This window comes from Lepisosteus oculatus, chromosome 21 (assembly GCF_040954835.1).
Source record: "Lepisosteus oculatus isolate fLepOcu1 chromosome 21, fLepOcu1.hap2, whole genome shotgun sequence".
Lineage (NCBI taxonomy): Eukaryota > Metazoa > Chordata > Actinopteri > Semionotiformes > Lepisosteidae > Lepisosteus > Lepisosteus oculatus.
Window position 1 is genome coordinate 2115860 of NC_090716.1, and position 13844 is coordinate 2129703.

General features: G+C 52.1%; 1 protein-coding gene across 1 annotated transcript in view; it reads right to left on the bottom strand.

The window, feature by feature from the left end:
- The window catches only part of LOC102688340 (anoctamin-9), a 30007-nt gene that overhangs the window by 6308 nt on the left and 9855 nt on the right, over nt 1–13844 (bottom strand). The window contains exons 5-18 of the mRNA XM_069181708.1: nt 13198–13247; nt 12017–12075; nt 10685–10764; nt 9962–10096; nt 9461–9554; nt 7421–7481; nt 6843–6925; nt 6356–6460; nt 4565–4729; nt 3513–3549; nt 2650–2761; nt 1813–1870; nt 1273–1370; nt 921–1078 (exon numbers count right to left, since the gene is read on the bottom strand). Of these exons, the coding sequence (XP_069037809.1) occupies nt 921–1078; nt 1273–1370; nt 1813–1870; nt 2650–2761; nt 3513–3549; nt 4565–4729; nt 6356–6460; nt 6843–6925; nt 7421–7481; nt 9461–9554; nt 9962–10096; nt 10685–10764; nt 12017–12075; nt 13198–13247 (1295 nt within the window). The remainder of the gene's footprint in view (nt 1–920; nt 1079–1272; nt 1371–1812; nt 1871–2649; nt 2762–3512; nt 3550–4564; nt 4730–6355; nt 6461–6842; nt 6926–7420; nt 7482–9460; nt 9555–9961; nt 10097–10684; nt 10765–12016; nt 12076–13197; nt 13248–13844) is intronic.

Below are 13844 nucleotides of genomic sequence, written 5' to 3' on the forward strand. Positions count from 1 at the left end.
CCTGAAACATTGCGTTTCTTTTGTTCTCTTTTCAGCAGGGAAAAAAACTTTACTTGTTCAGTTAGATTATCAGCAGTCATATCACCCTGCAGCTCCCAGCTGGCAGCCCCACTGAAGCTCAGCAGGTGTGAGCCTGGTCAGTACCTGGATGGGAGACTCCTGGGAAAGCTGAGGCTGCTGCTGGAAGAGGTGTTAATGGGGCCAGCAGGGGGCGCTCACCCTGCAGTCTGTGTGGGTCCTAATGCCCCAGTATAGTGACGGGGACACTGTACTGTTAAAAGGCGCCGTCCTTCGGATGAGACGTAAAACCGAGGTCCTGACTCTCTGTGGTCATTAAAAATCCCAGGGCGTTTCTCGAAAAGAGTAGGGGTGTAACCCCGGTGTCCTGGCCAAATTTCCCATTGGCCCTTACCAGTCATGGCCTCCTTATAATCCCCCTCTATGAATTGGCTTCATGCTCTCCTCCCCACTGATAGCTGATGTGTGGTGAGTGTTCTGGCGCACTATGGCTACCATTGCATCATCCAGGTGGGGCTGCACACTGGTGGGGGTGGAGGGGATCCCCATTACCTGTAAAGCGCTTTGAGTGGAGTGTCCAGAAAAGTGCTATATAAGTGTAAGCAATTATTATTATTATTATGATGTCTGTGTCCAGGTAAAAAGGGCAGGGCATTAGCTGGGCAAGACTGCCTCACTATTAACAGTCTGTCTGTCAGCTCCAGGGGTAGCTAGGACAGCAAGAGACGGCTCTGCTCTCACAGCCAGAGCTCACACACTAGCCACTGAGCTCTCACTGTAGCTCTCCGTGATACACAGAGGTGGGCCGAAGAGCCAAATGACCTCTGCCAACGACTGACCGGTGCTCGGCCTGGGCCAGAGACAGGATCCGGCGGAGAAACTGGGATTTCCCGGGGACTAACCCATCTCCAGGAACTCGTTGAAGAGGCTGAAGGCATCGACGTCTTTCAGGTCGTAGTTGCGGATCCAGTTGCGGGGCGCGGGGCCCCCCTCCTCGCAGGGGCGGCACCCTGCGCTGGCCCCCGTCTTCCTCCTCATCTTGTACCACCTGGCCAGCCAGCTGCGGAGACACAGCGCACAAGCCCAGAGGGAGGCCCTGAAACAGCGGTCGGCACGCGGGGGGCTCAAAGCAGCCCACCGGACGCCTCCCTCTTTTCACGGAGCGGGCAAAACGACAAGGGGGGGCTGGGCAGCTGCTCCCCAGTTCGCTCCGGGTCCCCCATGATCTAACCGGTGGGAGAGGGGCGCACTCACGGGCTTATGAACTCGATGACGTTGTTGAGCGTCTGCTTCAGCACCATGATGATGGCCATCTGGATGAAGAGGTCGGTGATGCAGCCGCTGGGGTGGCACTGGGGAAGAGGAGACAGTCCCAGTCAGCACCCGGACACTGACCCCCGACCCCACGGACCGGGGGGGTCATGCGCGAGCTTGAACAGCGCCCCCTGCTGGCGTCGGATCGCAGCACGACGGCAGGCCCCTCGAGGATTAATACCGCCACCAGAGACGATGGCGCGGGCGTTCCTCACACGCTTGACGCTAGTCTGGGGGGCTGAAGAGGTGCCCAGATCTGGAGGTGAGGCTTCTCTGCTCTGCTACGCCTACAAAATGCAAAAAACGCTCTGTGCCTTGAAGCTGCGCTGGGGTCTCTGCGCACAGCCCTGGTCTCTTGCATTTCCGAAAGGCTGACGGATATGTCCTTTCTCAGGGATAATCCGTCCCTAGGCGTGACATCCTACAAACCAGCCAGGCCACAGACAGTTTCAGTGGTGCTGCACAGGGCGGACTGCTCACCTCCTCCAGCCTCCACTTCCCCGCAATCCGGACATAGTTCCCGGGACGCCCATTGATCCTGATGGGAAAAGACCAGAATTAGGCTACTCGCGCTGCCAGACTGGGACCCAGGAAGCCACGAGGTGTCCTACAGCTCCTTAGCATTTCATTCCCTTTCAATCCTTCCATCCATCCGGAGGGGCCAGAGCTTATCCCGCAAAGCAACAGGCGTAAGGCAGGATACACCCTGGATGGGACGCCAGTCCATTTCGGGCCACACAGACAGTAACACGCACACACGTGCACCAGGGCCAATTTTTCCAGAAGATAATGAACCTACTAGTGTTTCTGGACTTTGGGAAGAAACCAGACCACCTACATGGGGAGAGCACACAAACTACGCATTTAGCACCCCAAGAATTAAACCCAGGGCCCCAGCACCTGCTCACCACTGCCACCCCCTTTTTATCCTTATTCCTTTAAAAGGCAAAAGTGCCATCATCCCGAAGCCCGAGCTGTCCTTGGGCAAAAACACTCAGAGCAACTGTGCGTCCCGGCTCGGGGGAAATCTCAGTCACAGTCGGCTAGTGCCGGTGCCACGACCTGCTCGAACCTGCAGCACTTGAGCTGTCGGGCCCAAGCTGCAGTCTGAGGGACCGCCTTTAGATGTCGCGTCACCTGGGAGCCCCAGGAAGCCCTGGTCATGGGCGTACAAGGACAGATGCCAGACTAGACCCCACCCAAACCCCAGCATTCCGATCAACGAGAAGAGTCTCGACTACCGGGGCTGGAACAGGGAGGGAGGGCAGAGGGCAAAGGGCAGGGGGCAGAGGGCAGAGGGCAGGGGGCGGGTCTTACCTCCCCAGAAAGAAGGCCACGTAGATGAGCGAGGAGAAGAGGGTGAAGAACTGGAAGGTGAACATCTTGACGGTGAAGCTGGTCTCCGTGGCGGCGAAGGAGCGCGTCTTCTCTGCGGGACGACAACAGAACTACGGTTTGTGTCTCCTCCGTGTTAAGCTTAGTGCTGCACCGGCAAGCAGGGTTAGCCAGCGTCAAGGGGCTCTGAGTTCAAATCCAGCATTCCACACCACAGGCCAATCTTACTGGGGGGATCTGCGCCTGTAGATGGAAGGGTATCCCACCGCAGGCAGAGGAATCCTACTCCGTTGGGCCCCTGAGCAAGGCCCTTCACCCCAACTGCTCCAGGGGTGCCGTATAAATGGCTGACCCTGCGCTCTGACCCCCAGCTTCTCTCCCTGTCTGTGTGTCTCATGGAGCAAGCTGGGGTCTGCGAAAAGACAAATTCCTCATACAAGAAATTGTATAGGGCCAATAAAGTGATCTTAATACCTTTAAGCCCCCATGAGAAAAGCTCAAATATGTGTCAAATACATTGCTTGCTGAACTGATTAATAACTTACAGGGGTTCTCAATCTCTGGCAGCAGGTGACCTATAAGAGAGTTGTTGCAACTGCCAAGAGCTGGACAGCCCAGCAGTGCAGGCTGTTGTCAAGCTGTAAGCTACCACACAACCAACAGAGGGAACTGTGGGTCACTGTTCTTGACTGAGAGAAACCCCTGAGTACCGAACACACCCACTGACATCACATGTGAATGAGTGTACGGAGAGTTAAAGATTACCTTTCACAAACATAAACACTGTGAAATATACATATATAATCAAAGGATAATGTAATAGAGAGAGTAATTATTGCACATACCCAAATTACACAGGTATAAGGCCACTTTCCTGTTCACCTGGAAAACAAATAGGAACAGTTATAATAGATGACTTATTACAGATAACACTGTGGTTTTGTTCGCCTTTACTGATACGCATCAAAGAACAGAGAACAAAACTGGTTAGAGGAAGAGAGATGATGTAACCTCTACCCCATTAACCACAGTGTAGTTTCAAAAAAGTTATTATTACTATTTACCTGGAACAAAGATATAAGCACATTATGTGTTAAAGCCAAGAAACTTTACTGAAAAATTCTACTGTTTTGATATCTAATCTTTTGCTGATTTCATAATGGAACATTAAAAGGAATGACCGGAAACACACTGGTCTTCAAACACTTTTCACCCTGCGAAATATACCACAGCCGCACACACACAAAGACACACGCACAAAGGCGCGCACGCACACACACACCCAGGCTCGCACACACACAAGGTGCGCACACACACACACACACACCCAGGCTCGCACACACACAAGGTGCGCACACACACACCAAGGCTCGCACACACACACACCAAGGCTCGCATACACACACACACACACAAGGTGCGCACGCACACACACACACCCAGGCTCGCACACACACAAGGTGCGCACGCACACACACACACACACACACACACACACACACACACACACACACACACACACATACACACAAGGTGCGCACGGGCACACACTCACACACACCAAGGTTCGCACACACACATACAAAGGCACGCGCGCACGCACACACACCCACACACACCAAGGTTTCGCACACACACCGAGGCGCGTGCGCACACGCACACAAAGGCACACGCGCACGCACACACACACACACACAAAGGCACGCGCGCACGCACACACACACACACAAAGGCACGCGCGCACGCACACACAAAGGCACGCGCGCACGCACACACAAAGGCACGCGCGCACGCACACACACACGACAAGGTTTGCACACACACAAAGGCACGTACGCACACAGGCGCACACACACACACACACACACACACACACGCCCTCCCCGGACTCCCTGACCTTGGTCATGATGGTGATGGTGAGGTAGTGCAGCACGGCGCCCAGCATCACGGCTGTGGTGCTGGCGTGCTCGCTCAGGAACGCCGACTCCGACTCCGACAGCACCACCGTGGCGACCACGCGGAACACCACCAGGGCCTGCGCCAGCCCGATGATCAGCACCAGCTGGGCACACGCGGACACAAGACACAGCGCCTTCAGCACAGCTGGACCGCCACCACCGTGGGTCACAGCACTGCAGCCGCGCAGCCGCCAGGTCTCCGGGGCCAACACCAGGCTCGGGGGGCTGTATGTGGGGAGTCTGCATGTTCCCCCAGGCTGTCTGTGTATTACTGGTTTCCCCACAGGTTGTGGGATGATTGCCTGCTCTGATCTGCCCCTTTCTGGGCTGGGCTGGGGTGGGATGGGGTTCACAAGATTCCGACTTCTGAAATATCTCCCCAGTGTAACAGACCCGGCGCAACAGAGGGGGGGGGGAGGGGGCGTCGCCCCCTCAGCTGAACTGTCCCGCCCCAGTCTTGGTCAAAAGGACTTCTGAACACTTCTGCATACTTAACTTGCGCCCTAAAAAACAGTTGTACTTTGTCAAGGGTCAGATAACTACACTCACCCCGCATTCACAGTTACTGCATCGGACTGCTTGATGTGCAGGAGGGCTATCTGCCCAGGACCGGCACCTATTCCACAGTGTCTGCCTTACTGGGCGTCGACATTATTACGATCTTGTTAGCTCGGGTGGACCGATTCCTTGCAGTAGTTTATCCTTATACTTACAATCGATATATAACTAGGACCGTAGTTATAGAAGTTGGTGCTTTTACAACTCTTTTTTCGTAACGATTCAGAAGCTCGTTACTGTCGATGTAGCTGCACAAATGAACGCACCCGGTATTTTCTCGCTCCAGGCCATAAATGTGCTGTTTAGAGCCAACTATGATATTGTGACAGTTGTTAGTCCAATGACTTTGTTCTCCATACTTTATCTTTGATAGATGATAGATGCAATAGGGATTTTCTTCCACTTTGATATATCATGTTTAATAATGAAAAGCACAGAACAGTTTGCGGGAATCAGTTCTTAATGTAATGACTTCATTGCCCACAACTTTTCTCAGAAGATTCGAACTGTTCTGTGACTCAACATGAGTTCCGCATAAGCGAAATCTGTCTGTTCAAATCAGACAAGTTTTCAAATGGTTAATCCTTAAACCTTTAACTTCTGGTAGATTTAGCAGGGCGTTAATTATAATGAAAGTTATTACTGGTAATCACAATTGTTACAGGAGCTGGCTGTGCACCTCTGAGCTGGACGGTTCTGACCCTGGCTGTGTCCTCAGTAAAACTGCTCAAGAGCTACAATTACAGAGGCTGGTTCTCCCGAAAGCCCCAGTGAACCCTGGAACAATTACTCCCCATTCTTGAACTACTAACTTCAATTAGCTCAGTCAATTGGCTTCAATAAGCTCAGTCAATTGGCTTCAATTAGCTCAGTCAATTGGCTTCAATTAGCTCAGTCAATTGGCTTCAATTAGCTCAGTCAATTGGCTTCAATTAGCTCAGTCAATTGGCTTCAATTAGCTCAATTTGCTTAAATTAACTTAGTCAATTGGCTTCAATTTACACAAAAATCATCTTCAATTAACAGTCAATTGGCTTCAATTAACAGTCAATTGGCTACCAACTACCTCACAGACCAGGAGGGCCACATGGCCTCCTCCTGTTGTGTCCTCTCCGATGTTCGCCCCCTCCCGTGCGCGTGTGGCAGCCCTCGGACTCGGGCCAGGCACTCACCATGAGGGTGACGAGGATCAGGACCAGGGTGCTGCGCAGGTAGGAGTGCAGGTAGGGCTGGGGCTGGCAGGAAGGATTGTCCACCACGTCCAGGATCAGCTCCTCCTGCGGGACGACACAGCGGGGCTGGTCACGCCGGGCAGACCCTTCTCCACCCCCACCCCCCAGAACCGCAGACTACAGGGGCCTCGGGTCCCTGCCCTCAAAACCCAGAAAGTCGGAACGGGACCAGAACAGGGGGGAGAGAGTCAGGAAAAAGCTGCCCAGCCATGCGTCCAAAGCCGAGGGCCTGGTGTCTTTCAAGAACCAGCTGGGATCCATGTTCTCATCTGCTCCCATGACTGGCCCCTGTTTCTGCCCTTTCTGGTGTTCTTCTGCTCATGTCTTCGGGGGTCAGGACCTGCTGACGGGCCCAGTCCGTTTTCAGTCGTACCGATTCCCTGTTCTAAAACCAAACACGACACACTCCCCAGAACACTCACAGTACCTCCTCCTCACACCAGTTGAACACTTTCCACTTGCAGACGTACTCCGCTCGATGGCGCTTCCAGAACTCCAGGAACACGGTGGCTGGGAACAGCAGAGACAGCCGGGGGGAGATGTGAAACAGCGAGGGTCTGGGGCGAGCGGCTGAGATACACTCGTACACACGTGTGCGCACACACACATGTACATGCATACACGTGCACACGCACACACTCATGCATACACACACTCACAACAACATGCACGCATAGGTTTACACACACGTACACACACTTGCAACAACATGCACATGTATGTTTACACACACTTGCACGCACTTGCAACAACACGCACACATATATTTACATACACATACATGCCCGCACACACATGCACACACACACTGGTCTATTACAGCATGATGAACCCACACAGAAATGCAAAGATACAGACATATACTGTACGGTTCAGCACACATTTTTGGTGAATGTTTCTTTGCACGTAAAAAAATCTCTATATATTTGTATATTAATACCTGTATATAAATGTAACGAATTATGTGAAACACTTTCCTGTGCCTCCTGGGGCACAGAGACTCACCCCACACGGCCATGAACATGGCGAAGAACACAGTGCCCTCGTTGTCGAATAGGTGGGTGACCTGCGGGGACAAGGAAAGGCTCAGGTTAGGGGCTGTGCTGCTGACCGCTGACCGCTGACCTGTTCCAGCCTGCAGCTGGTCAGGCTCAGGGCAGGGGCCGTGCTGCTGACCGCTGACCGCTGACCTGTTCCAGCCTGCAGCTGGTCAGGCTCAGGGCAGGGGCTGTGCTGCTGACCGCTGACCGCTGACCTGTTCCAGCCTGCAGCTGGTCAGGCTCAGGGCCGGGGCTGTGCTGCTGACCGCTGACCGCTGTCCTGTTCCAGCCTGCAGCTGGTCAGGCTCAGGGCCGGGGCTGTGCTGCTGACCGCTGACCGCTGACCTGTTCCAGCCTGCAGCTGGTCAGGCTCAGGGCAGGGGCTGTGCTGCTGACCGCTGACCGCTGACCTGTTCCAGCCTGCAGCTGGTCAGGCTCAGGGCAGGGGCTGTGCTGCTGACCGCTGACCGCTGTCCTGTTCCAGCCTGCAGCTGGTCAGGCTCAGGTTAGGGGCTGTGCTGCTGACCGCTGTCCTGTTCCAGCCTGCAGCTGGTCAGGCTCAGGTTAGGGGCTGCGCTGCTGACCACTGACCTGTTCCAGCCTCCAGCTGGTCAGGCTCAGGTTAGAGGCTGTGCTGCTGACCGCTGTCCTGTTCCAGCCTGCAGCTGGTCAGGCTCTGGTTAGGGGCTGTGCTGCTGACCGCTGACCTGTTCCAGCCTGCAGCTGGTCAGGCTCAGGTTAGGGGCTGTGCTGCTGACTGCTGACCGCTGACCTGTTCCAGCCTGCAGCTGGTCAGGCTCAGGGCAGGGGCTGTGCTGCTGACCGCTGACCGCTGACCTGTTCCAGCCTGCAGCTGGTCAGGCTCAGGGCAGGGGCTGTGCTGCTGACCGCTGACCGCTGTCCTGTTCCAGCCTGCAGCTGGTCAGGCTCAGGTTAGAGGCTGTGCTGCTGACCGCTGTCCTGTTCCAGCCTGCAGCTGGTCAGGCTCAGGTTAGGGGCTGTGCTGCTGACCGCTGTCCTGTTCCAGCCTGCAGCTGGTCAGGCTCAGGTTAGGGGCTGCGCTGCTGACCACTGACCTGTTCCAGCCTCCAGCTGGTCAGGCTCAGGTTAGAGGCTGTGCTGCTGACCGCTGTCCTGTTCCAGCCTGCAGCTGGTCAGGCTCTGGTTAGGGGCTGTGCTGCTGACCGCTGACCTGTTCCAGCCTGCAGCTGGTCAGGCTCAGGGCAGGGGCTGTGCTGCTGACCGCTGACCGCTGTCCTGTTCCAGCCTGCAGCTGGTCAGGCTCAGGTTAGAGGCTGTGCTGCTGACCGCTGTCCTGTTCCAGCCTGCAGCTGGTCAGGCTCAGGTTAGGGGCTGTGCTGCTGACCGCTGTCCTGTTCCAGCCTGCAGCTGGTCAGGCTCAGGTTAGGGGCTGCGCTGCTGACCACTGACCTGTTCCAGCCTCCAGCTGGTCAGGCTCAGGTTAGAGGCTGTGCTGCTGACCGCTGTCCTGTTCCAGCCTGCAGCTGGTCAGGCTCTGGTTAGGGGCTGTGCTGCTGACCGCTGACCTGTTCCAGCCTGCAGCTGGTCAGGCTCAGGTTAGGGGCTGTGCTGCTGACCGCCTGCAGCTGGTCAGGCGCATGGCAGGAGCTGTGCTGCTGTCCACCCTCAGGCTGTGCAGGGCTTCAGCAGTGTATCTAGTGCTGGCCAGATGTGCACAGACCAGCCTTCAACACTACTTTATATTGGCATATATACTGACTGGCACTGATGCCCTCATATCCTATTCCTGCTCTTAATTTAGGAGCCATAAGTAACCACATTTTTTTTTTGTTTTCTTTCTTCTGCTTTCCTGAAAATGTGTGACATTGCACCCCATATTTGCCCTCTAATGAGGTTCCAGGAGAATTAAAGCTTTTTTTGCTTTGATCTAAAACCTGGACTGACAGTGTGATGGCAGGACCGTTTCACTGCCAGCCTGCAGGAGGCGCACAAGGGCATCGCCCTGCTGCAGTTTGAGGCATACCTTAGCATAGGTGCAGGTCTCTGAGAGCTGCCACACAGGACACTTCTTATCACACAGCGGGCACATCATGGTGTTGGCATCGCACACCTCTGAGCTGCCAGCACACAGACACAAGAGACAGATTCATCAAACAAAAACTGCTTTGACTTTGTTATTTGTTCATGACAACAAAACATATTACATTTCAAAGCCTTTAAAGACATTTAAATAGCAGGTTAGGTGGTGAATAGATAATAGAAAATATAAATTGATGACCTTATGAAAATGTGCTATATGTTCTGCCATTTTCTCATTCATTTACTATGCTTATACTGCACATCTGCGGTGCTTTGCAGTGTACAATGCTTTTTCCTTACCTCTCTGTGCTTTTAGCACAATTGAACATGTCTTACTGCCATTCTTCCAGTTTTTACAATGGCCTACCAAGGTACAGTTTTCCACACTTTTAAATTTCTAAACTCGGTGGAGTTGTCTGCCCTTTTCCACAGTGCCTTTACTCACATGACGGGGTTGTTATCGAAGAAGGCTAGTCCATTCAGGAACACAACCATCCCCAATATAGCAGCAGGGATCAGCAAGGTGGTGTACCAGCCCAGCCACAGGAAATACAGTGCCACCTTCTCCCCGAGGTAGTTCCTGACACACACACACAGACCCATCAGATAGCCCTGAGGCCACAAGCCAACAGACAATATGCACTTCATAGCACAGATGCAAATAAAACTGTACCCTTCCAGGCTCATTTGACTATCTAGCTCGTGGACTGATTGAATGATTAGATACTGCAGGCCTGTGGGCTACTGATCACATTACAGAAGGTCAATATATCACATGATTGAACGTGCATTACGCCTTTATATGTTCACAATCGCATGTTACGCTAACTGCATTAAGTTTCAAGTTCCAAATTCCAAATATAGGAATAGGAAGAACTCCACCATATTAAAATGTGCAATTTTCCTACAGCACGTCCGTGTGCCTGTAATATTAATAGCAGTGCAACAGGATATGCCCAAGTATATGCTACCAGGTGGATAGGTTTGTGCTCACTCCGTTATGTGCTCGGTGTTTTGGCTGTTCAATTCAATGAGGCAATGTTGTGCCTAATAGCAATCAATCTTTTTTTCCCCAAACTAAGAAGTGCTTTGCTTAACTGATTAACTGATTAATTAAGTGCTTTGCTTAACTCATTTAACTCATTTAACTGAGGCCTACGGTCCTCACCGCACATCATCGATGGGTTGCCACTGGAAACAGGCTGTCCAGCGCGCCCATTTCTCCCTCAGTTCTTTCTGTTTCTCCTCCTGAAAGCAAGAGACAGGTGTCAACACTGGACAGTTGACCGTTTGTCATTCCAATCAGTCTGCCGCGTACCGAGGATTAAAGGAATCTCTTTATCCTGAATTCAAGAAGGTGGTGGGGATATTGGGAGAGAACCGGAATCCAGAGAGGGGCTGATGAATTCAACCCAAACTTCCAAAGCAGCGCATACCCAGGTCTAGAGGGCAGGAAGAGCTCAGAAAGAAGGGAGGTCTGGTATAGCCCGGTCTGCTCCACTGGCTTCTCAACAGCCAGCAGCCATATCGCCCTGCAGCTCCCAGCTGGCAGCCCTACTGGAGCTCAGCAGTGTGAGCCTGGTCAGTACCTGGATGGGAGACTCCTGGGAAAGCTGAGGCTGCTGCTGGAAGAGGTGTTAGTGGGGCCAGTAGGGGGCGCTCACCCTGTGGTCTGTGTGGGTCCTGATGCCCCAGTATAGTGTCGGGGACACTGTACTGTAAAAAGGCGCCGTACTTCAGATAAGACATAAAACTGAGGTCCTGACTCTCTGTGGTCATTAAAAATCCCAGGACGTTTCTCGAAAAGAGCAGGGGTGTTACCCCGGTGTCCTGGCCCAATTTCCCCCTGGCCTTTACCAGTCATGGCCTCCTAATAACCCCCCTCTCTGAACTGGCTTCATCACTCTGCTCTCCTCCCCACTGAGAGCTGGTGTGTGTGAGGGGACTGGAGCATCATCCAGGGGGGGCTGCACACTGGTGGGGGTGGAGGGGATCCCCATGACCTGTAAAGAGCTCTGAGTGGAGAGTCCAGAAAAGTGCTGTATAAGAGTAAGGATATTATAATAGAGTGGCACTGCTCTAAAAATATATCTACCAGGGTAACCGAGGGTATAACTCAGGCCCCCCAGCAGACATAGGAACTACCTGAACCAGCAGGTTTGCAGGCCAAAGGTGTACTCTTGTGCAGAGCACTGACAAATTGTTAGACATCTGAAGTTCAAGGGTGAGAGTGCAGAAATGGGCAGTCATGCCAGGGAATTCCTCACTCAGCGATGGAATGCTGTCCATCGTTTTTGACAAGCAATCGTTCGATGTGGGTTTTTTTGTCTTTGACCTCTACGGGGTGATGCGAGGTTTTCTATATTTTTCGGCTTCAAGTCAGAGAAGTGAAAATGGAGATACTGAAGGAGGTTTCAAGAAAGAGAGAAACGAAGGGTGGGGTTTAAAAGAATGCAAGAGGCTCGGAGACCAGCCTGCTTGCGTAGCTGTGCATATTTACCTCGTGCAGCGAGAACGTTGTTTCAAAGACGTGCTCATGAAGGAGGTCCTTCAGCCCCTCTGAAAGAGAGGACACCAGAAACACTGAGCACCCTGTCAGACAGCAAGGTTTACTTTTCCTAAATGAAAATGAGAGGGATGTACATAACTGCCAGTTACCACCTCTGTGGGGTGCTTAGGTCTCTATGTAGTAAAAGGTGTACTGGATGCCTTCCTCTCTGGTGTCACATTGGTGTGAGTCGTGGGATACCGAGATCTGTTCTCTCCAGGAACAAACTGAGAAGCACAGTCTGAGAGTCTCCCCAAGCCCTACACATACTTTTAATTTATTCCCCAAACTCAAAATTGACTTTTGCTCTTTTGTTTCTATCAGAGGGTGGTGGCCAGTGTGGTCTTTTATGCATGTATGTGTTGTGAGGGGGGGGGGACATACAGAAGAGAGACTCTGTTCGCCTTAACAGAGTTATGAAGAGGGTGGGTGCCATTATTGGGACACAGTACGGAAGAGGCCACGCTTATAGTGGGGGATGTGTGGAATCCTCTCCACACAGAGATCCTGGATCAAAAAAGCCTCTTCTGCGTCATTCAAAATCCCGGGGCGCATCTCGAAAAGAGTAGGGGGTGTCACCCCGGCATCCTGGCCAAATTTCCCTCGGGAACTCTCAGGTGTAAGTATCCCCGCTGCACCACAGAGAGCTTTAGGAGATCCTCTCCTCCTTCAGCCACTCGTGCGCTGATTAGCTCCAGAGACCTCTCAGGCATCTTATCCTGGACTCTTACTGGTCTTGTGCACTGCGTGGTGTGATCAGTCGTGTCACTCTCTGGAGAATGTACAGTACGGTGCCTGCCTGTTCTTAAGTAATTGGCATGTCTGTGCAGTGTTTCATATTATTTATTGTATGTGCATGAGCTGTGCCCGGCAACTGAATTTTCCCCCTTGGAGATTAGAAAAGTGTATCGTATTTTTCATTTTTAAGGTAAGAGTGTTACTGCGATATCATTCGCCAGAACGACCAAGAGAGATCCAGCAACCCAATGTCAGGTGGTGGGCTTTAGAGCTCATCTGATGCTTAGAGGTTCCTTAGGCAAGTTCCTGGTCAGATCTGGGCTCTGAATACACATCTTACATACAAGTTAAAGATTGCAGCGATGTAACAGACATGTAAGTGAAGGGACACTCACCTCCATTATTGAGATAGGTGTTAAAGAGAATGAAGTGTGCCACCCTAATCCTGGAAGATAAAATCATTATATTTTAGGATCAGATAACTTCCATGGCGAAATAAGAACATGGCGGGCATCTGTGTAGGATATCTGGCACAATTCGGTTATCCGTGACTAGGTTATTGCTTGGGGAAAGAAATGCAATTAGCACAATGTCCAATGTCAGGTTAACTTGTTCACACTTGCTGAAACTCTCCCTGGGCCAGTTTAGAACGAACATTTTAATGGAAGAATAGTCACCTAGTGTTGCACAACAAGGACTGTGATAGAGAGACAATGGAATCACACAAATTCCGATCGATCCATAGTTGATCATTGCCTAGGGCCTACGAAATGTTTAGGGCCTACAAAGGAGGGAAACAGTAGTGACTAACGAAAAACGAGCTGGAACAACATGCTTGCGGTCAACTCTCGGTGCTCCAGATCAATAATCCTACACTATTTAGTGCCTGTTCTAGAAACTAGAAGTATTGAAGTGATGGTCACTTGACTCGCTCCATCAATCACGTGGTTTAACATTTAATAATAATAAGAATTGCTTACACTTGTATAGCACTTTTCTGGACACTCCACTCAGAGCTCTTTACAGGTCATGGGGATCCCCT